This window comes from Bufo gargarizans, chromosome 7 (assembly GCF_014858855.1).
Source record: "Bufo gargarizans isolate SCDJY-AF-19 chromosome 7, ASM1485885v1, whole genome shotgun sequence".
NCBI lineage: Eukaryota > Metazoa > Chordata > Amphibia > Anura > Bufonidae > Bufo > Bufo gargarizans.
The window spans coordinates 202,536,361-202,559,491 of record NC_058086.1 but is presented as its reverse complement, the minus strand read 5'-3'; the positions used below and the strand labels follow the sequence as shown (position 1 = coordinate 202,559,491).

Sequence of the window (23,131 nt, the reverse complement as noted above, 5' to 3'; positions counted from 1 at the left end):
TCCATTCCGTTTTTTGTGCAGACCGTATACGGAACCATGCATTTCAATGGGTCCGCAAAAAAAAAACGGAAGTTACTCCGTGTGCATTCCGTTTCCGTATGTCCGTATTTCTGTTTCGCAAAAAAATGGAACATGTCCTATTATTGTCCGCATTACGGACAAGGATAGGACTGTTCTATTAGGGGCCAGCTGTTCCGTTCCGCAAAATACGGAATGCACACGGACGTCATCCGTATTTTCTGCGGATCCGTTTTTTACCTGTCCTCTAGATAGGTCATCAGTTTCAGATTGGTGGGGCTCTGACACCCGGGACCTCCGCCAATCAGCTGTTAGAAGAGGCCCGGCGCTCCTTAAGCACTGCGGCCTCTTCTTAGGCCAGTGATTAGGGATGAGGGAACCCGGCGTTTTCAGGTTCGGCCTTCGGGTGGTGGAGGAATTCTGTTATCACGGAATATAATGGAATTCTATGACGGAATTCTAAACGGAAGCCTTTAAGAGGCATTCCGTCATTATAGAAGTCTGTGGGCAGCATAACGGATCCCTCTGGTTTACGTTATGCAGGACAGGACTTTGTTTTCCATAATGGAATTCCATTAGAACCCGGATGATGAACTGGAGACCGTCGGGTTCGCTCGTCCCTACCGGTGATGTCACCGTACATCGGTCACATGGCCTAGGTGCAGCTCGGCCCCATTCACGCTGCAATGCCAAGAACAGTCGCTCTATGGGTCCATTCACACGTCCACAAAATGGGTCCGCATACATCCCGCAATTTTGTGGAACAGGTACGTACCCGTTCATTTTCAATAGGGCCGCAAAAGATGAGGACAGCGCATCGTGCACATCGTCCGCATCCGCACTTCAGTTCCGCGGCCCCGCAAAAAAAAAAAAAATAGAACATGTCCTATTCTTGTCCGCAGACACTGACAAGAAAAGGCATGTCTATCATAGTGCAAAATGCGGAACGCACGTGGCTGGCATCCGTGTTTTGCGGACCCGCAATTCGTGGGCCGCAAAACGGTTGCGGACATGTGAATGGACCCTAAGATGTATGGCGCTGTGCTTGGTAGCGCCTCAGCTTCCTGAAACAGCTGATTGGTGGGGGTCCCTAGTGTCGGACCCCCACCAATCAGATACTGATGACCTACTGAGCCGCAAACCCTCTTTACACCGCTTCCTAGTATGCTTCTTATTTCAGCTTTAAGACATTTTCAATATCTCTGCTTGCTGTCAGTTAATGGAATCTTCCCCATTTGTACTTCAGAATGATGGATAATCTCAGCATGCACAAGCACACTGGTTGATAACTTGATGCAAGACTACAACTCCCAACATGTCCGACAACAGCATGTACAATCTCACACTATGATCCCCATCAGCCAGCCATATCCTGCAGTATATAACTTTCACCTAAACCCTATATAAAGCCTCTATATCTATAGCATCAGTTATCGTGTCGCGCTCAGGTTGTTCAGTTGCTATGACAACCACGACGCTTCTGTGGTTGTCACTTTTTATTTACCCCGCCCCCCCCGGCACGTTCCTTTCCGCCAATCACAACGGGCCTGACCGCCCCGCCCCATATTCGCAGTCAGCAGCCAATCTCCGCCCGCGGGTTTTCTAATCTAGACTTTCATTGGCTTAAGGGGAGGGGACTCGTTGGCCACTCGTCCAATCAGTGAGCTCGTTTTGGTCTCATTCTGTAACACGTGTAGACCCGGAAGTAGGAAACCTTCAGCGAGGCGCATGTGGAGTGTGTGGCGCAGGTGAGGCTGTTTATACATGGGATCCGCTCTGTTTACTAGACACAGTAAAGGAGGCGGCTGCACAGTCCTGACGGTAAGACCGGACCCAGCCGTGAGGTGCCGGAAGCCTGGTGGTGAGGGAGTATGCCTCATACCTCAGAGGCGCAGACCGTAGCACATGGGTCCTGCCCGGTATCCTGTTGTGTTGGGGGCTATTGCCTAGGCTAGCCATGGTCTGCAAGCTGGGACTGTTGTTGTGGGCTGCAGTCCTCCCAGTAAGGGACTAAAAACTGATGCAAAGGAAAACTGAATTAAGTTGCCCATAGCAACCAGTCAGATTTCACCTTTCATTTCTGAGACCTCCTTTGGAAGATGAAAGGTGAAATCTGATTGGTTGCTATGGACAATTAAGCACATTTTTTACCAGTTTTTTTTTTAAATTAATCTCCCCTGTTGACTTTGTGAGATAATGGTTCTGGGGTCAGCAGGTCGGGCAGTTTATCTTTAGTATCAGTACCGCCGGTCAAACCCTGTGATATTGTATGAAGGTTGTCTGTGACGGGTACCGAGAATGGCCCCCATTGATGTCAACCGGTAATACTTTACATAGGAATCCCCCTCTAAGGTCAGTCAGTAATACTCCTATTTTCTTCTAGGGGGATTCACAATGATCACTCCGGCCTTTGACATCACTCAGGATTCTGACTTTCTCATCATAACCATTAAAGTTCCCTATGCCAGGATATCAGAGGTCGACCTCTACATTGATGGAGATGACTTCAAGTTCTACGCCAAGCCTTATTTTCTCAGGTGACGTAAAAAGGGCAAATTATATTAGTACCAACGGATTGGGATGATGACTGCATTCTGCAAAAAAACTGTCGTTCAGGTCATTTAGACTTTTTCGGTTAATTTTAGGAAACCCTAAGGGTCCATTCACACGTCCGTAAGTGTTTTGCGGATCCGCAAAACACGGACACCTGCAATGTGTGATCCGCAATTTGTGGACCGCACATCACAGACACTATAATGGGACATGTTCTATATTTTTTTTTTCAGGAACGAAATTGCGGATCCCGAAAAAACTGATGCGGATCCCGAAAATGCGGATGCGGATCCAGGAAATGTGGATTTGCATCCGTTCCAGCCCCATTGAAAGTGAATGGGTCCGCAAATTGCGGAATGAATGCGGACTCAAATTACGGACGTGTGAATGGACCCTAAAAGGGGTTGTCCATTTCTAATAGAAAAAAAATCAGCAGCAAGTAAAAATACAAAAAAAAACAAACGCATGCACTGTCTGCCAAACCAAGTGGGCATGTGTACAGGGAGGTTCTGGAGGAATAACTGAGGGCCGAACAGCTATTAAATGTGTATGGCCAGCATTAGTGAATTCATGAATTCAGCTTTTGCTGCCTAAAAGGGAGCAGCCAGAGTGAGACAGAGGCACTTCTGCAGGCTCTAGTAAGTTTTCTGTCTCACCCCAGTGCAGGATTCACAGCCACGTGCTGCTTGAGAGATAGGGGGACAGGATCTCCTCTCCACTTCCATGTGTGCTCTGTACAGGAGTCTTCAGGGACCTGAGAATTAGAGATGGAGCCTGTAGAGGAGAAAACGAGTGCTGCAGGCAGAATTCGAGTGTTATGATAGTCAGACCTAGTGCTGCTCCCTGAAATGATAGACAGAAACATGCAATGCGACAATAAACTGCAATATAAAGTACAAAATTGCATAATAATAACAAGTGCTACACTATAAGTGCGAGATACTTGGCAAATCGTTTTGTACAAAATTATTTGAGCCCGTCTGCCGAGCGTCAAGGCGATCTCTGTTAGACGGGTTACTACGCTAAATTCTACCTGTTAGGTGCCATGACGGCTACCATACACTTCAGGGAGTGTAGATTCCACATTCCTACATTGAATACTACCTGTTAGGTGCCATGACGGCTACCATACACTTCAGGGAGTGCAGGTTACACAGCAGGCCCACTCCACAACACCACCAGCGCCAAACAGCTACCAAGGAGTGAGAGTCCCACTCCTGGTGCCATGGCTTCAGTGAATGAGGGGGAGCAGGCCTGACTATGTACTAACACTAATTAAAATCAGCCTGTGGAGCAGACAGGGTGGTCAGGAGTCTACACTCCCTGAAGTGTATGGTAGCCGTCATGGCACCTAACAGGTAGAATTTAGCGTAGGAACCCGTCTAACAGAGATCGCCTTGACGCTCGGCAGATGGGCTCAAATAATTTTGTACAAAACGATTTGCCAAGTATCTCGCACTTATAGTGTAGCACTTGTTATTATTATGCAATTTTGTACTTTATATTGCAGTTTATTGTCGCATTGCATGTTTCTGTCTTTTAATGTTGTTCCTTGCCATTGCAATGTGCTACTGCGGTTTGGTATGTGCTGACTGACCCCCTTTTTGTTTTTTCCCTGAAATTATGGGTGCACATTAAGCTCAGGTCATTGCGCTTTGTCCCGTGCTGGGCGCCACGGCTTCATGATTCTCTTCTGTCTTTAGATTGACACTGCCTGGGAGGATAGTGGAAGATGGAAGACAAAAGGCCACGTACAACGCAGATGATGGTAAGAGCAGATCCCATGCTTCATGTACGCCTTGTACATTGCCGATGCTTCCACACACTCATCAGTTGAGGCTATGTTCACACAATGGATTTTTCATGTGTATTCCCCGCCAAGAACGCATTCAGATCCCATTTTTGGGGAGGCACCCGCATGTTAATTTTGACTGCGTTTTATTTCCCTGCTTGCCATTTTTTTAAACCACACCACTGAAAAAGGAAGTGTCCTGTCCAGTGTTGACTCCGATTCGGTGTCAAGAATCACCATTTATAATGGGCAGAAATAAAAATCTGCATCAAAAAATGCATCAGGAAAAAAAATGCCCCGAAAAGGAACTTGATGCTGACACTGAAAATACTCTGTGTGAACCTACCCTTAGTGGACAGCTCCACTCTCTGCGGAATGGAATAGCAGAGCCTACTGCACTATTCCATCCTTTTTTGTGGTATATTGGCCTCTGTCTGACTGATGGACCCCTATGGACACATTTAGGAAGCTTTTCCAGTGAACCCAGCTGAATATTTCTCCATACGGGGGACCTCTCCCCTCTTTGTGATCTGTTACATTATTCTCTTTCCTTCTCAGGTATTTTCACTGTCCAAGTGCCTAAAGAGACCCCAGGACAGCAGTTTGAGGGCCTGAACCTGCTGACGTCCCTGCTAGCACCTAAGGGAGCACGGACCTGTAAGCCTCTGATTGAAGAGATAGGTGAGCGAGATAGACATCACCTTCTTATGACAGAACCTGATTATGCAGAGATAAGCGGCAATGCATGAAGCACTGCTCATCTCTTCTGTAGCAGAGGTCTGACGCAGATTGGTTTTGCTGGACGTGCCGTCTCGTGTACCAACCACTGGTGGACTCGCATGTAGTGCTGCTGCTTTTACAAAACAAAAAAATGAGGTTCTTCAGCAGCTGCAGTGTGCATTACCCAGTAGTGTGGCCCAGCTGCTGCAGAACAGCATAATGCACATCTCAGCTGCTGCAGATCTTCTTTATAAAAATGAAGTTATTTCAAGTTAATCAATGGCGGGAGATTAATTTTTCCCTTCCCTTTTCAAAAAGAGGATCTGCAGCAGCTGAGGTGTCTATTATAAGGATTAATGAGCTGTACATTATAAAGAGAATTTAAAGAAGTATTGCCATCTCACCCATTCAGTTGTCGCAGGTGGCGATCAGGGTTGCAGAAACGGCCTCAGCCTGCTCGGCTCTGGTCACTGCATATGACAGGTATTCAGATTGTAGCCATGAATGGAACACCCCTTTAAGGGGCCCATTCACACGTCCGTTGTTTCTTTCCTGATCTGTTCCGTTTTTTGCGGAACAGATCTGGACCAGTTCTGTACCCATTCATTTTCAATGGGTCCTGAAAAAAAATCTGACATTGTGCTGTCCGCAAAAAACGGAACAGATCAGGAAAGAAACAACGGACGTGTGAATGGACCCTAAGAGTTAGGCTACTTTCACACTAGTGTTTTCCCTTTCCGCTATTGAGATCCGTCATAGGATCTCAATAGCGGGGGGAAAACGCTTCCGTTTTGTCCCCATTCATTGTCAATGGGGACAAAACTGAACGAAACGGAATGCACCAAAATGCATTCCGTTCCATTTGGTTGCGTGCGCAATGTGGTGCGGAGCAAGACGCATCCGTCATGACACACAATGTAAGTCAATGGGGACTGATCCGTATTTTCTGAGACAATAGAAAACGGATCCGTCCCCCATTGACTTTCAATGGTGTTCGTGACGCATCCGTCATTGTTATGTTAAAGATAATACAACCGGATCCGTTCATAACGGATGCAGACAGTTGTATTATCGGTGACGGAAGCGTTTTTGCTGATCCATGACGGATCCAGCAAAAACGCTAGTGTGACAGTTGCATTAACTGTTTACCATACCACTAGTGTGCAACCTTTGTTTGGACCAGGTTAGTGATTGCCGTCTTGCTTAGGCTCCATTCACACGTCCGCAAAATGGGTCCGCATCCTTTCCGCAATTTTGCGGAAAGGGTGCGGACCCATTCATTCTCTATGGGGACGGAATGTGCTGTCCGCATCCACATTTGCGGATCCGCACTTCCGCATCAGTGCTTCCGTTTCCGCAAAAAAATAGAACATGTCCTATTCTTGTCCGCAATTGCGGACAAGAACAGGCATATTCTATTATGTCGGCAATGTGCGGTCCGCAAAATGCGGAAAGCACATTGCCGCTTTCCGTGTTTTGCGGATCCGTGTCTCCGTGTATCCGCAAAACACATTGCGGACGTGTGAATACAGCCTTAGGCTTCGGGAGGTTATTAGGAGGCTGAGAGTCCCGCAGATTGGCTACACGTGACTCAGCTGGTAGTGCTTGGATTTCCTGCTGTGAGCGAGGCAGACAATGCTGCCGACTGCATAGGTGTTTAAAGCTACAAGTGGATCCCAAAAAAGGACCCAGCTCTTTATGTACGGAGTATCAGCCAGCTGTTATACTGTCTGTTTGCTGCTGTAGCCTTCTTTCTATGATCCCTGTAGGGTTTGGGGTGGGACAGGGTCCTATCTCGTTTTGATAGTTTACATGTTTTGCAGATAAACTATATAATTCATGGCTAGGGATTAATATTCGGTCTCGGAGAAGCGCGGTGCACTGCAGTTTTCTGCCTATATGATGTTCCCCGAGGGGGGAAGCTTATCCCGCAGGAGTGACTCAGGTGCACACAGTAGTGCTGCTCCACTCGCTTCTCCAGAGTCACAGTCTGACCCTAGGGATAGTTAAGGATGGAGACCACGATTGACTGCAAACTGGCATTAAGCCCCAGGGAAATACACAGTGCAGCGCCGCATTTTGCTTGTGCGTAGAAGCGTGCGCTGGCTAAAGCAACATATCAATTGTACTGCTTAACTGGGGAAGTGGATGCCACCTCTGGGAGAGCCTTCTATGTGTCTGTTTTGCAGTTCTTGCAGAGCAAATGAAAGTATAGCAATCCATCAAGAATAAGCAGAGCTCCATAGACGGGTCCTGCCGGCTCCGGCTCTACGTTTAATGAAGGGGTAGTACACAAGTAAACAATCCCACTGCAGCGATTGCAACAGTGCCACCAAGTGGCTGAGGAGGGGCATTGCAGGCTGCGTTTTAAATTTCAGTGAAAACGTAATGAAAGGGTTTTTCCGAGACTTAAATACTGGATAGATAATCAGTATACTGATCAGTGGGGGGCTGACACCTGGGACCCTCGCCGATCAGCTGTTTGAGAAGGCAACCGCCAAAGAAGAGCCACTTGAAGCAGCTGATTAGCAGAGGTGCTGGGAGTAGGACTCCCACCAATCTGAGGGTAAGTCATCAATATTTAAATCCCTAAAAAAAACCTTAAAGGGGCTGTCTTGCGTAAGACACTGATGGCATATTGCTAGGATATGCCACCAATATCCAATAGCTGTGGGTCCCATCTCTGGGACCCGCACCTATCTCTAGAACGGAGCTTGCAAAGTGCATGCGCAGCCGTCCTCCATTAATTTCTGTGGGAGCACCAAAAATAAATGAGCGCTTGCTTGGCTATCTCCGGTAGTTCCATAGCGCCTCTCTGCCGCTGGTCCTCAGGATGGAGACAGGTTGTTAATGATTTGATACCGCTGGGTATTAGATGTCCTCCGCTCCGGATTCCCTGGGACTGGCGATGCTAAGACACAATTGCAGCTCTCTTTTTGCTGGTGGCAATGTCCCGAGCTGCGGTTCCATGGATGGTGGTCTTCGCCCTTTTCAGCTCCGCTTCACCAGGCACCTTCACAACCTCTTTCTTAGGCTCAGCCATTTTCATTTCCTCATTGCCTCACATTATAAAGACAAGATCTCACTGCTGTGGATTTTTGGACTGGAAGACTTGCCATGATGGATCTCTTTTCTTTCGTCTTTTAGCAGGTGGTGATTTTGGGACAACAAATGGCTCCACGGCAAAGCTTAAAGGGGTCATCTGCCTTTCTCAGACTAATGATCTATCCTTTAGATAGGTGATCAGCTGTTTGAGAAGACCCCCCAGTAGCCCCGCATCCATCTCGCTGCTTCCCGTAGGCCAGAGACGTAACGACCATAGGTCACATGGCCTGGGCACAGCTTGAAGTGAAAGGCCCCTACAGCACCCTCTACGCCCTGGCGCCTATCATGTAAATCTTCAGTAAAGGAGACCTCCGCTCTCAGTGGACGCTGACTTCCTCACTGTCACACTGTGCGATTAATGGCGGATCGCTTCACAGCCAGGGGGAAGGCATGCAGTTTTTGCGAGATTAACCTTCGTAAGAACAGGCAATGTAAATAATTAATTCTGGAGCCGACGCCAGCTATTATACGTATGGTTATGAGTTGGCGTATAACCAGTGCAGTGTCTGCAGATAAGACCCTCTCTGCCAGGCCCGCCATACACATAAATCTTCCATTGGCTATATTGGTGTTTATGACGGGGCAGATTATTTATTTGGGCAGGACTGATGCCTCTATGTATAGGGCTACATCTATGTGTAACATGTGCCAGCCCAGCGGCTAGGACTGTGACCAGTACTGAATTTGATTGAGCGGGCACAGGTACAGAATGGATGCCTGGCATCATGGACTTGGATTAGGGGAAGAGTTTCCCACCAATCCAATTCTGTGCTGCTGGTCGTCCGACCCTCCACCTGGCAGTTGCTGCTGCCAGGAGGAAAGCAGTGCTTTTTTTATGCCCGCTTGTTAGCTTATATAATGGCCCCGCCCCCGAGGTACAGAAGCCATGTTTGAAAATAAGCGCAGTGATTGGAGGGCCTGACTTTGCTAAATCTCTGGAAATTAGGAAGAGTTTGTCTGTGACAACCATTAATTTCCTTCTCATATTTTATTTTTATTTTTTTTTCTAATTGAGGTTCTGCAAATGAGGCCCTTGAAGACGATGAGGAGGAATTTGACTGGCAGATCGAGCAGACGCCCTATGAAGAGCCGTCCAGCGATGCCATTAATGCACATTGTGGCTATGGGTTTGGGAATTTGCGAGTCGGCGTGTTCGGACGACTCCAGGTACGGGATGTGTGTGCACAGAATGGCCCTGAATAGGCGTGCCGTGTATGATGGAGCCACGGTGATGCCGTCCACATCTGCCAGGCTATGTTACCACACCTCGGTTGTGACATGTCTCAGTAGTTGCTGATTTCAGTCTCTTGATTTGCCGCGGGAAAACATGCAAATTTGGGGGGAAATTTCTGGCGTAAAATTACTTGTAAATTCTCCCTAAAAGGTGGAGAGACTTCTGGTTTTAGGTAGGTAGAGCTTCTCATAATGAAACATTTTTCAGGTTTCTAATCTACTTTGCATTTTAATTTTTTGCCAATTTCAGTATCTCTGCTTGCTTTTAGCGAATAGGAATCTTCTTGTTTGCATCCAGAGACTAAAAATGCAGGTTGTTTGCCAGGATTGGATGCATTGTGGCAAACCCTCTGCCGTGAGCAGGGCGAGGCCTGTAGAGGTTCTTAGCTTCCAGATGTAAACCCAAATATTCCCATTCACTAACAGTAAGAAGAGGAATTAAAACAGGGGGCAAAGAATGATGTACATTATATTTGTGCAGTAGTTTGCAACTTTTTGATTGTTTTTTGACTTTACGAAAGAGGGGTTAGCTTGGAATGGGCGTGGCGTCTGTTGGGTCGGCAAATTTACTAAAACTATGGAAATTGATGCAAATTATAGACGTATAAAACGCCAATCTTAACCCCTTAATGCAAAATGCCGTGCATGTTCGGCGGGGGATGCTGTGCCAGAACGCATTTCACCGTACATGCACGGCAGGCTGATCGGTCGGGTGCAGGAGCTGCGCCCGCCCGATCACTGGAGGGGTCCGGCAGTCCCTGGTAGCTGGGCACCTGCTGTATCCGCCGACATCGCTGTTTACAGCAATTTCGGCAGATTAACCCCTCTATGCCGCGGTCAGCGCTGACCGCGACATAGAAGTGGTTTGCGGCCGGTGAAGGAGCGCTGCTGTGGCGGGGACCCGATGTGTGACAGGGCAGCCCGATGCCGTGCAGAGGCTGTCCAATGTCTTGCACGGCATGGGGACCTGCCTTCTACGGGTGCCCAGGAGATCCAGCCTCAGGCCCGGTCTCCTAGGCAACCTGTTAGTGTATGACTCAGTGTCATACACTAACAGGCAATGCATTACAATACACATGTAAAGGGATCAGATCCCCAAAAGTTGAAGTCCCAGAGTGGGACAGAAATAAAGTAAAAAAAAAAAAAAAGTTTCAAGTAAAAAAAAAAAAGAAAAAAACGCCCCTTTCCCCTGATTTTATAATAAAAAATAGAAAAAGAAAAAACACACATATTAGGTATCTCCGCATCCGTAACAACCGGCTCTATAAATATATGACCTGATCCACCGCGTCTCATAGACGCCATAAAATTTAAAAAAAAAGCCATTTTTGGCACCTTACATAACTAAAAGTGCAGCACCAAGCGATCAAAAAGGTGTATACCCCCCAAAATAGTACCAATCTAACCGTAACCTTATCCCGCAAAAAATGAGCCCCTACGTAGGACAATCGCCCAAAAAATAAAAAAAAATATGGCTCTTAGACTATGGAGACTAGGGCTGCAGTAAACGAATATTTTTGTAATCGAGTATTCTATCGATTATATTTCTCGATTCATCGAGTAATCTAATAAGAAAAAGCTACTTAAAATAACGTACGTAATTAGGTATGTATAAAGTTATTGGTTTGAAGGGGTTAATAACTTTATACATGCCTAATGCCAAGGTGCTTCCATTAACCCCTCCAAACCAATAACTTTATACATGCCCATTGGGTTTGGAGGGGTTAATGGAAGCACCTTGGCATTAGGCATGTATAAAGTTATTGGTCTGAAGAGGTTAATGAAAGCACCTTGGAGGTGCCTTCATTAACCCCTCTCTAAACCAATAACTTTATACATGCCAAGGTGGTGCTTGCAGCCTCCATTAACCACTCTCTCTCCATCTGCCTCCCCCCAGCCTCTGATCTGTTTGCCCCCAGCCTCTGATCTGTTTGCCCCCAGCCTCTGATCTGTTTGCCCCCAGCCTCTGATCTGTTTGCCCCCAGCCTCTGATCTGTTTGCCCCCAGCCTCTGATCTGTTTGCCCCCAGCCTCTGATCTGTTTGCCCCCAGCCTCTGATCTGTTTGCCCCCAGCCTCTGATCTGTTTGCCCCCAGCCTCTGATCTGTTTGCCCCCAGCCTCTGATCTGTTTGCCCCCAGCCTCTGATCTGTTTGCCCCCAGCCTCTGATCTGTTTGCCCCCAGCCTCTGATCTGTTTGCCCCCAGCCTCTGATCTGTTTGCCCCCAGCCTCTGATCTGTTTGCCCCCAGCCTCTGATCTGTTTGCCCCCAGCCTCTGATCTGTTTGCCCCCCGCCTCTGATCTGTTTGCCCCCCGCCTCTGATCTGTTTGCCCCCCGCCTCTGATCTGTTTGCCCCCAGCCTCTGATCTGTTTGCCCCCAGCCTCTGATCTGTTTGCCCCCCGCCTCTGATCTGTTTGCCCCCCGCCTCTGATCTGTTTGCCCCCAGCCTCTGATCTGTTTGCCCCCAGCCTCTGATCTGTTTGCCCCCAGCCTCTGATCTGTTTGCCCCCAGCCTCTGATCTGGCTCCCCCCAGCCTCTGATCTGGCTCCCCCCCCCCCCAGCCTCTGATCTGGCTCCCTCCCCCCCCCCCAGCCTCTGATCTGCCTCCCCCCCCCCCAGCCTCTGATCTGCCCCCCCCCTCCCCCCAGCCTCTGATCTGCCCCCTCTGGTAACGCAACCCCCCCCCCAGTATTAATCATTGGTGGCAGTGGCCACAGGGTCCCCCTCCTCCCCCCCATCATTGGTGGCAGTGTCAGTTCCGATCGGAGCCCCAGCAGTGTAATGCTGGGGCTCCGATCGGTTACCATGGCAGCCAGGAGTCACGCTACTGAAGCCCTGGCTGCCATGGTATGTTAGTGAGCAGAGAGCAGCGCAGAATATACTCACGTGCGCTGTGGCCGCCGGTCGCTCCTTCTTCTGTCTGTGCGGCGCATTGCTAATGCTGTAAGCATTAGCAATGCGCCGCACAGACCTATGAGAAGGAGCGACCGCCGGCCACAGCGCACGTGAGTATAATGCGCTGCTCTCTGCTCACTAACATACCATGGCAGCCAGGACTTAAGCAGCGTCCTGGCTGCCATGGTAACCGATCGGAGCCCCAGCATTACACTGCTGGGGCTCCGATCGGAACTGACACTGCCACCAATGATTGGGGGGAGGAGGGGGACCCTGTGGGATATGGCCGGCAGATTCATTGGTGGCGCAGTGGCCATAGTCCCTCCCCTCCTACTCCTCCCCTCCTACTCAGTCCCTCCCCTCCTCCTCCTACTTGGTCTTCAGCGGCAGCCGCGCACAGTGGGGAGGGAGAGACTCCCTCCTCCTCCTCCTCAGCTGTGCCGGCCGCTCAGTCCTGCCTCTCTGGCCTCCGGAGGACACGGAAGCGGTGAGTGAGACGCTTAATTTCACTCCCGCTCCGTGATCACGTGATGTAAACGATTCCTCGATGCAGGGAAACTGCATCGATGAATTTTTTTGACTCGATTTAATCGAGTTATTCGAATAATCGTTTCAGCCCTAATGGAGACACTAAAAAATTGTTTAGTTTTTTTTTCTAAAATGCTTTATGATGTAAAACTTAAACAAACAACCAAAGAAAAGTAGTCCTATTTGGTATTGTCGCGTCAGTAACAACCTTCTCTATAAACATAGCTCATGATCTAACCTGTCAGATGAACATTGTAAATAACAAAAAATAAAAACGGTGCCAAAACAGCAATTTTTTTTTTTTTTTTGTTACCTTGCCTCACAAAAAGTGTAATATAGAGCAACCAAAAATCATCTGTACCCTAAAATAATACCAACAAAACTGCCACCTCATCCCGTAGTTACTAAAATGGTGTCACTTTTTTGGAGTTTCTACTCTAGGGGTGCATCAGGGGGTCTTCAAATGGGACATGGCATCAAAAAAGCAGTCCATCAAAATCCGCCTTCCAAAAAGGGGCAGGGAAGGGGGCGTGGTTATCTTGACTTGAAGCAAGCAGGCCGCGGCCCCCTTGACTTCAAGCATGATGAGAGAAGCGCGCCGGCAGGGGATAAAACAACGTTTTCGGAGCTTTAGCCGCGTTGGCCTTCAGGAAGAAAATTGTCGTCAGAAACTCGCTGCTGGCTACTGTCAGGTACTGCTGGCGGCTTGGGATGGTTTTTGGAGGTGACAGATTCCCTTTAATTCTTGTGGAACACCTAAAGGGTTAACAGCGTTTGTAAAGTCAATTTTTAATACCTTAAGGGGTGTAGTTTCTAAAATGGGGTCAATTTTGGGTGGTTTCTATTATGTAAGCCTCACAAAGTGACTTCAGACCTGAACTGGTCCTTTACGCTGGGTTCACACCTGAGCGTTCGCGATGGAGCGCTCTGTATGCGCGATTCTGCGGGCGTCTCGCATACGCGGCTCCGGAACAAGCGAACACCCATTGCCGTGCGTTCCCGCTGAAGTCTATGTACGGGAACGCGCGACAAGACGCCCCAAAGAAGCTCATGTACTTCTTGGGGCATCGGGCGTTTTACAGCGCGATCGTACGCGCTGTAAAACGCTCAGGTGTGAACCCAGCCTCAAAAAGTGGGTTTTGGAAATTTTCTGAAAAATTTCAAGATTTGCTTCTGAACCTTTTAACATCCCAAAAAAAGACAGTGTCACTTACAAAATGATCCAAACATGAAGTAGACATATGGGCAATGTAAAGTAATAACTATTATATGAGGTATCTGTTTTAGAAGCAGAGAAATAAAAATTTGAAAAGTTGCGAATTTTTCAAAATTTTTGCTTAATTTGTTTTTTGTTTTTTTTAATAAATAAAAATGAAATATTTTGATTCAAATTTACCCCTGTCATGAAGTACAATATGTGACGAGAAAACAGTCTCAGAATGGCCTGGATAAGTAAAAGCGTTTTAAAGTTATCACCACATAAAGTGACACTGGGCAGATTTGCAAAAATCTGTCTGGTCCTTAAGGTCAAAAATGGCCCGGTCCTTAAGGGGTTAAAAAATCTCGCCTAAATTGTAGAAGGATGTTGAGGTTGCTGGACGCCTCTGTCTATATACCCTGTATATGGACATCATAAAGGGGGTTCGCCAGCCCTTGGCCCCTTCTATTAGCCTAAGAGGAGAGCTTCAGCAAACTGCAACTATCACTCCATCAGATTCAGCATGGCCGTGTATTATATTTTGCCCATTCATTTGGATGGACGCCATGTAGTACCACTTTTTACCTGTAGTGGCCACTGCAGCTTCCACCATGCTGATCACTGGGGGGGATCAAGTGAGCACCAGCGGGTCCCAGTTAGAGAAGGTGTTGTCCAGATGGGAAAACGCTTTTAACCCTGAACATGGCCGCCCCCTTGTATACAGGTGTCGGTATGGTAAGTGGTCTGTGGTTGCTGTCTGCCGTGTATAATCCTCACTATAGTAACCATTTTATATTCTGCAGGACTGAGCGGTCACACAGGAGATGTGTTCTCCTCCTCTGTGTGCGGCTGCGTACGGTTTTATTCAGCGGGTGACGCGCTGCTCTCTGCTCTTTCAGGAGGAACTGAACGATGTTATTGACTTAAGAGATCCAGACGTCACCCCGGCCTCGGAGCGCACGCAGAGGCGTCTGGCAGCTGAAACCGCCAAGTTTGACCCCGATCATTACCTGTAAGTGCCTTTTAATGTCTGTGAAGCAGCACATTCCCCAGAAGGATTGACATCACTTTATGGCTGCCCCTGGATTTGATCCTCTGAGATCTGGAGTCTGACTTTTTTATTTATTTTTTCCTTTTATTTTCTGTATATTCTGCTTTTCCTCTACAACCTGAAGATAGATCAGTATCTCATAATATTTTTAAAAGATATCGCTTAGAGGTGTGCCCCCCCCCCCCCCTCAGGCTGGGTCTCTGGCTCTGCCCCCCCCCCCTTCCCCCCCAGGCTGGGTCTCTGGCTCTGCCCCCCCTTCCCCCTCAGGCTGGGTCTCTGGCTCTGCCCCCCCCTATTCCCCCCTTCCCCCCCAGGCTGGGTCTCTGGCTCTGCCCCCCCTTCCCCCTCAGGCTGGGTCTCTGGCTCTGCCCCCCCCCCCCCTTCCCCCTCAGGCTGGGTCTCTGGCTCTGCCCCCCCCCCTTCCCCCTCAGGCTGGGTCTCTGGCTCTGCCCCCCCCTTCCCCCTCAGGCTGGGTCTCTGGCTCTGCCCCCCCCCCCCCTCCCCCTCAGGCTGGGTCTCTGGCTCTGCCCCCCCCCCCCTTCCCCCTCAGGCTGGGTCTCTGGCTCTGCCCCCCCTTCCCCCTCAGGCTGGGTCTCTGGCTCTGCCCCCCCTTCCCCCTCAGGCTGGGTCTCTGGCTCTGCCCCCCCTTCCCCCTCAGGCTGGGTCTCTGGCTCTGCCCCCCCTTCCCCCTCAGGCTGGGTCTCTGGCTCTGCCCCCCCTTCCCCCTCAGGCTGGGTCTCTGGCTCTGCCCCCCCTTCCCCCTCAGGCTGGGTCTCTGGCTCTCTGGCTCTGCCCCCCCCCCCTTCCCCCTCAGGCTGGCTCTCTGGCTCTGCCCCCCCCTTCCCCCTCAGGCTGGCTCTCTGGCTCTGCCCCCCCCCCTTCCCCCTCAGGCTGGCTCTCTGGCTCTGCCCCCCCCTTCCCCCTCAGGCTGGCTCTCTGGCTCTGCCCCCCCCTTCCCCCTCAGGCTGGCTCTCTGGCTCTGCCCCCCCCTTCCCCCTCAGGCCGGCTCTCTGGCTCTGCCCCCCCCTTCCCCCTCAGGCTGGCTCTCTGGCTCTGCCCCCCCTTCCCCCTCAGGCCGGCTCTCTGGCTCTGCCCCCCCCTTCCCCCTCAGGCCGGCTCTCTGGCTCTGCCCCCCCCTTCCCCCTCAGGCCGGCTCTCTGGCTCTGCCCCCCCCCTTCCCCCTCAGGCCGGCTCTCTGGCTCTGCCCCCCCCCCTTCCCCCTCAGGCCGGCTCTCTGGCTCTGCCCCCCCCCTTCCCCCTCAGGCCGGCTCTCTGGCTCTGCCCCCCCCCTTCCCCCTCAGGCCGGCTCTCTGGCTCTGCCCCCCCCCTTCCCCCTCAGGCCGGGTCTCTGGCCCTGCCCTCCCCCCCCCTTCAGGCCGGGTCTCTGGCTCTGCCCCCAAACAGGCTCTGCCCCCAAATTTGCAGATTCTATCGCTTGCTAAGACCTTGTTCACATTTCGGTGAATCACGGACGAGTGCTCTCTCTGTTCTCCACGGACCGCACACCTACCCGTTGATTTTAATGTGCTTGATCACACCACAGTGAACTACTTTTGGTCCGTGATGTGCACCAAACTCGCCCATTGAAGTCTCTGAGTCCGTGAAAACCGCTGACACAATATGGATGACATCTTTTCATGGACCATTGGTAGGAGATGCTCTGGAAACTAATGTTCAGCCTAGCAGGATACGTGGAGTGCGGAGGACACATGGACCAAACGAATCCTTCATGCACATCTTCACAGATGAACCACTGAACATCTTGTCACCGGCGTCGTCACGAACAGGGACGTGTGATAGAGACCTTATTCATACTCGCTCGTTCGCTTGTTAAAGGGGTTGTCCCCCTTGCCTAGGTGATGGTCTCAGCTGTCCGGGCTTATGGAAATAGCCAAGAGGGCCAGAGCGCCGCTGTTTTCCGTAACTCCCTTTGTAGTAAATGGGACAACATAGCAGAACAAGCCGCGCTGCTTCCATCCTCATTTATTTAATCATTTACTCAGTCATTTATTTCCTCATTAATCAGTCGGTTCCTCCTGTATTCATTCATTAGTTGCTCGTTCGCTTGCTTGTTTACTTCCAGTCTCATTCTCTTTCCCGTTTTCCTCCGTGCACGTACACATTCATTCTCCTGCCGTCTCCTCCTCCAGTGTCAGTGAGCGCTGCTCCTTCCTGTACGTTGCGTGCGCTGCAGCTGTTGTTTTTGCTGCCGTCCGTCTTTCATCTCCCTGATCCCCATCCTTCCTCTGCCCTTGGAGTCACTATGGCTACAGCGCTCCGTCCTATCATCTGGAGCCTGAAAACGGTGCTCCTCTAAGCCGTGCCTGCCGTCCGACACCTCGGAGGGATCGCTGTCCATCCATGACTTACTGGGCTCCGTCCCAGCAGAGCGATCCTGCGCGGTTCAGCCTAATCTGCTTGATGAACACCAGAGGAATTCTCTGCAGTTGCCGCTGACATCATTCATTCATTCGTCCGTCCGCCGGAGCCAACTGGCTGCTCTCCTAGTGCTGCTTGTTTTTCTATTTTTATTGCCATGATGCTTCTCTATTAAAGGGGCGATTTAAAGGAGCCCTGCCCTGACACCAGAGGCAATACAGCAAACTTGGCCTATTGCTCTGCTATAACAATTACATAACTAATAGTCTGCTCTCCTTAAAGTGACACACCACCAATTGCATCGCTGTATTGGGGAATTGCCCTACTACCTATTCCCTTCTATGTTGTTTTTATCTGAACCCCCCATCCTTTCAGATTCAAGAATATAGGACAAAAAAGGGCTGCAAATCTGCTCCAGTCCTAAGGCCAAGGACCACGTTGTTTGCGAACGTGGCAACCATTTGCTGCGCGTCACAATTTCGTTTCTAGTGATGTCACGTCCTGCCCATACAGATAGACTCCAATATTGACTTCACATTATGGACCCTTTAATAGCAAAGCCTCATTTCCTCGGGCCTCATGCACACAACCGTATTTCGCGTCTCTATTCAATCCACATTTTTTGTGGATGGCACACGGATCCATTCATTTTTTTAAAAACGGACAGCACATGGATGTCATCTGTGTGCTGTCCACATCCGTGTGCCCGTTCTGCCACTGATAGAACATGTCCTGTTCTTGTCCGTATTGTGGACGAGTAGTAATTTTTTTGTAATGGGTGGAAGTGTCTATATTTTGCAAATCCGTGCCTTGAGCACCGCAGTGCAGACACGGTCGTGTGCATAAGGCCTCACTCGGCTCCTGTTTTTGACCTTGTCCAGGGTCTCAAGATTCTGCCCTTTTTGGATTCTGCCCCGTGATCGAGCCCCCATAGAGGTTGTGTGGAATTATGATCTGTTTTACCTGAAAGAGCCCCCCCCTCTGGTCTGTAGACTGCGTCTGGTATTGCAGCTCAGCTCCATTTACTTGAGTAACGCAATGCCAAAGGCCTCGTTTAAGTCTCCGTCAAGCAGATCCAGCTGCACGCAACGTTTTTTAGCGGACGGATCACCGCCAGACCTTTTATTACAGTCAATGAGGATCCGGCAGTGAACTAGAGAATCCAGCAATGGCCGGATCCGGCGAAATCCGACCGGCTGTTCTCTTCCGGAACAGCCTGCCAGATCTGCTTGATGGAGATGTGAACGAGGCCTAAGAGTGGCGCTGTTTCTCCGGAGATCGGAATCTCTTCCAGCGTTTTCCTCTGAGCCTTTCTTACTTAGTTCAAGAAGCAAATAATTCGGATTCCCTGCCAATCTGAACTCTGTTGAATCGATTCTCCCGTCCTGCCACTAATTCCGAATTCCCAGTCGTCGGCTTCTCGTTCCAGAACTCGCTGTCAGTCTTTTTTTTTTATAGTTGTCTCGAGCAACAGGCAGCAGCAGGATTTCTGAGCGCTTGAGAGGACGCCTGGTGTTGGATAGCACTACTAATGCTTTTCTCCACCTGCGAAAGCGCTCGCGGTAATGGAGCCGGTGGACTCATTGCAGCGACAGAGAGCAATTCACCATTCGCTTCTTTCCGGCTCCAAACTCAACTACTTTAACTCTTTCTGTCCTGCCACTGGCATTCTAGCCCGTGTTCCTGCTCAGATCTGTGCATTTCAGATTTAAAGAGGTATTTTCGTCTCTGAATATACCCATGGGTGCGCGTCCCACCTCTGGCACCCACTCCTATCTCTGGAACGGACCTCCATCTTGCATCGCCAGTAGTAAAGAGTGTATTCCTCTCCATTCACCTCCTGGACTTCTGGAAATAGCCGAGTAAGCACGCTTGACCACTTTCAGAGGTTAATGGAGAGAGCCACACATGCGCAGTCATCTCTCCATTCCCGGCAACATGTGACCCGTCCCATGCCAGACATAGCGGATACATTTCTGATCAGTGCGGTTTAGGCTACTTCCGTCATAACAATACAGCCGCCTGCACCTGTTCTAAACGGATCCGGTTGTATTATCTTTAAAATAGCAATGACGGATCGGTCATGAACACCATTGAAAGTTAATGGGGGAACAGATCCATTTTCTATTATGTCTGTGAAAACGGATCCGTCCCCATTGACTTGCATTGTGGGTCATGCCGTATCCGTCTTGCTCCGCATCCCATCGCTTGCCGCGTTGTTCTGTCCACGATAGGGAGGCAACCAAACGTAACGGAATGCATTCTGGTGCACTCTGTTTTGGTCAGTTCAGTTTTATCCCCATTGACAATGAATGGGGAAAAAACGGAAGCGTTTTCCCCCACTATTGAGATCCTGTCGTGGGTCTCAATAGCGGAAAGGGAAAGCGCAGATGTGAAAGTAGCCTTAGGCTACTTTCACACTAGCGGCAGCCTTCTCCGGCGGGTGAACAGCCTGCCGGATCGGTGCTGCCACTAGTGCATTCTTGCCGCCAGAGGTCCGCTCTGGCCCCGTTCACTATAATGGGGGCGGACCGGAGTTCCGGCATCAGCACGGCAAACATGCAGAGAGGCGGCCGGAATAAAACTACGACATGTAGTATTTTTTTATTTTATTTTTTTCTGCCTGCCTCTCTGCATGTTTGCCATGCTGCCCCTGGAACTCCGGCCTGCCCCCATTATAGTCAATGGGGCCAGAGCGGACCTCTGGCGGCACACGTGCACTAGCGGCAGCACTGATCCGGCAGGCTGTTCACCCGCCGGAACAGCCTACCAGAGAAGGCTGCTGCTAGTGTGAAAGTAGCCCACGATTGCTTGCACCGATCATAAAAATGGGGGTCCTGTGTCGCCTGGGTATGAACGTGCGCGCCATTCATTTTTCATGGAAATGTAGGAGACTGAGAATACAATGCTTGCCTTTCTCTTAGCCCTATAGTCATTGAGTGGAGCAGCGGCGCTCATGTTCAACAGCTGCTCCACCCAAACTACTTCTCACTGCGGTCGTAGAGTGAGAAGGAAGAAGGGGCTCGGGACCACCGTTATAGTGATTGACATGCTCCCAGTGGCAAATGTCTTCCACGTTTCCATACACATGACTATGATGAGAAGCATAGCTGCTCATGTCTTTGAAGGGGTTGTCCTCAGGATAGTTCATCAAGATCAGATTGGCTGGGGCTGACACCCTGCACCCCGGCAGTTCTGCTGTTTGTACTAGCGCTGCCTTCTCTTCTCCGTTTACCTGCTCGCCGTCGCAAACTGTAGTGGCAAGCAGTGTAATTACAACTATGGCATCCCCGTTCACTTTTATGGGGCGGCTTCATCCTAGTCACTTGATTCACTCTGATTTGCGGGGTGCTGGGAGTCATCCTCCCCGCCGATCTGATATTGATGACCTATCCAGAGAATAGATCATCAATAGAAAAAAATCGGACAACCCCTTTAAGGTGGGCAGTAATTATTGTGCGTAGACTGTTTCCTGCCTGCTGACTGTTTCTGCCTGACTCACTTATTCCATGTTTCTTCCCCAGAGCGGATCTCTTTGAGGACAATGCCATTCAACATTTGCTGAAGTATAAGCCGTGGTGGGTGGAGGTCCAGAAGGGAGCAAGCGGCGCGTCACCTGACAGTCAGGACTCCGGAGGTGAGACCATCTGCCCTTTATGGGAGACGTTTTCATGGACCAACTTTCGTGTTATCTTCAGGACGTTTTGTGATCTCGGAACAGACCGCACGGAACACTGATTTCTCAGAGCAGTTGCTCCTTGATAAAAATGACTGATTTAAGCCAACAGGAGAAGAGCCATGGTATTGTAATCGCTGGAAAAGCACGCCATTTGTAAGGCTTATCATAGACATTTTTTTTTTCTCGGAGGACAACTCCCAATTTCTAGTGGGATCTGCCGAGAATCAATGTCTCTGAGGACTTACGGATGGCACACTTATGCCAGAGGAAACAGGCTGGATTTCAACCTGATCCATTCTATTGTTTCCCTGAGATAAGCGGCGCCAGTGTATCAGGCAGCTGTATATAGATCTTCCCCGAAGCGGTTTGGAGCAAACGAGTTGGTGGTCTGTGCTAGGAGCTTTCTTGAGAGGGTTTCAAAACTGCAGGAAAACCACCATTAGAACAGGTAGTGTCACCCAGCTTTCCCGGAGTCCTGAACAGCATACATGCACAGTTTGGCGGTGTGACACAGTGAGAGATTTTGTCTGGGAAAACAGGTATTTTCCTCCCAGCATGTGCTGCTGGGCTGATTTACAGCCAGGTGAGGTCAAATACCGTACCGGATTTCAAGTGCCGGTCCGGGTATTGTCAGCACCTGGCTGTCCTTAAATAGGCAGCTGGGCTCAGAAGCGAGGTCTCTGTGTTGGGATCCGGGAGCCTTGTGTCTGGATGAAGGTTTGCTACCTGATTGGCGTGAAAACAGGTTTGTGCTGCATGGTGTGAATTACCACCAACACCGCAAGGCGGCTTTTTGCTCGTCTATGACGGCTTGTTTTGTCACTTGCCTAAAGTGTGAATAAAACACTGAACTGTTTGATCCAAAGAACTTGTTGTTGCCTCTATACTGCGTCCGCTAATCCTGTCTACCAGAGCAAAACCCCACGGCGGTCATACATACCTTTTTTTTTCTTTCATGTTGCTGCGTAGCTAGGCCGATGCACTCGTCAGGACTCTAGGAAAGCTGGATGACAACTCTTGCAGATGTAGAAATGGTGACCCTGTTGGTGTCAAACAGCTTTCCCAGATACAGATGTAATAGAATTTGTAGCAATGACGCGGGACCAGGTTCTAATTTTTTTTTTTTCCCCTCTCCCCCTTCTAGTAAAATTTACAGAAAAGGAGAAGGAACAGCTGAGAAAATTCACGAACAAGTCGTATTTACTGGCGAAGAAAAGCGAGCAGGCGGTGTACCTGAGCCTGATCGATCTGCTCCTGGCTTACTGCTACGAGGTCCGCGTTACTGAAGGAGAGAGAAATGTGAGTGGGTTTTTTTTCCTCCCCTCTCGCTCTGGCTCCGTCTTCTGTCTGGAGAATACTCCTGCCAAGAGGATTCTGCTGTAATAGTCTTCTATTGTGCGCCTCACGCCTCCCCTCCTGACAGGCGAGGCGCGCAGACAACGAGCGAGGAATAATCTGACAGGTGAAAAATGAGTCCCACTCCTTCAGAGGATAAGGCTGAAGGCTGCTGTTAGAAGTATTTTGCAGTAGATTTACCAGATAGCGAGGAGCGCTCCCTGCCCATTCTGACTTTGCCGCCTGCCTCCTGAATTGCCCGGCGGCACGTAACTGAAAAATATATCCTAGCAAAGCTGTGGTGTGTGTATACCATATATTGATGCCGTGTAACGGCGCTGTACATCATGTCCTGGCTGCAGCGAAGACGGTTTTTGCAGGATAAGGTTAAAGGAATCCACATTTTGCTTAGTAGTTTATAGTTTACTCATTCAGACTTCCTCCATCAGTCCAAAAATGTAGGTATAATATACATAAATTACATATCCTGTGTTCATCCTGAGTTATATCCGGTATTATACTCCAGAGCTAAACTCACTATTCTGCAGGTGGAGTCACTGTGTACATACATTACATTACTTATCCTGTACTGATCCTGAGTTGCATCCTGTATTATACTCCAGAGCTGCACTCACTATTCTGC

The 23,131-nt window shown here is 49.6% G+C and overlaps 1 protein-coding gene across 2 annotated transcripts in view; it reads left to right on the top strand.

The window, feature by feature from the left end:
* Positions 1 to 1,724: 1,724 nt before the first annotated feature.
* SHQ1 (SHQ1, H/ACA ribonucleoprotein assembly factor) overlaps positions 1,725 to 23,131 on the top strand; it is a 62,092-nt gene continuing 40,685 nt past the window's right edge. The window contains exons 1-8 of one of the 2 annotated variants that reach the window (XM_044301469.1): positions 1,725 to 1,766; positions 2,402 to 2,555; positions 4,275 to 4,339; positions 4,922 to 5,044; positions 9,204 to 9,355; positions 14,944 to 15,056; positions 20,999 to 21,111; positions 22,298 to 22,452. In XM_044301469.1, the coding sequence (XP_044157404.1) occupies positions 2,413 to 2,555; positions 4,275 to 4,339; positions 4,922 to 5,044; positions 9,204 to 9,355; positions 14,944 to 15,056; positions 20,999 to 21,111; positions 22,298 to 22,452 (864 nt within the window). In that variant the 5' untranslated portion in view covers positions 1,725 to 1,766; positions 2,402 to 2,412. Of the gene's footprint in view, positions 1,840 to 2,401; positions 2,556 to 4,274; positions 4,340 to 4,921; positions 5,045 to 9,203; positions 9,356 to 14,943; positions 15,057 to 20,998; positions 21,112 to 22,297; positions 22,453 to 23,131 lie in introns of both variants that reach the window. The other variant, XM_044301470.1, reaches the window with a different exon arrangement.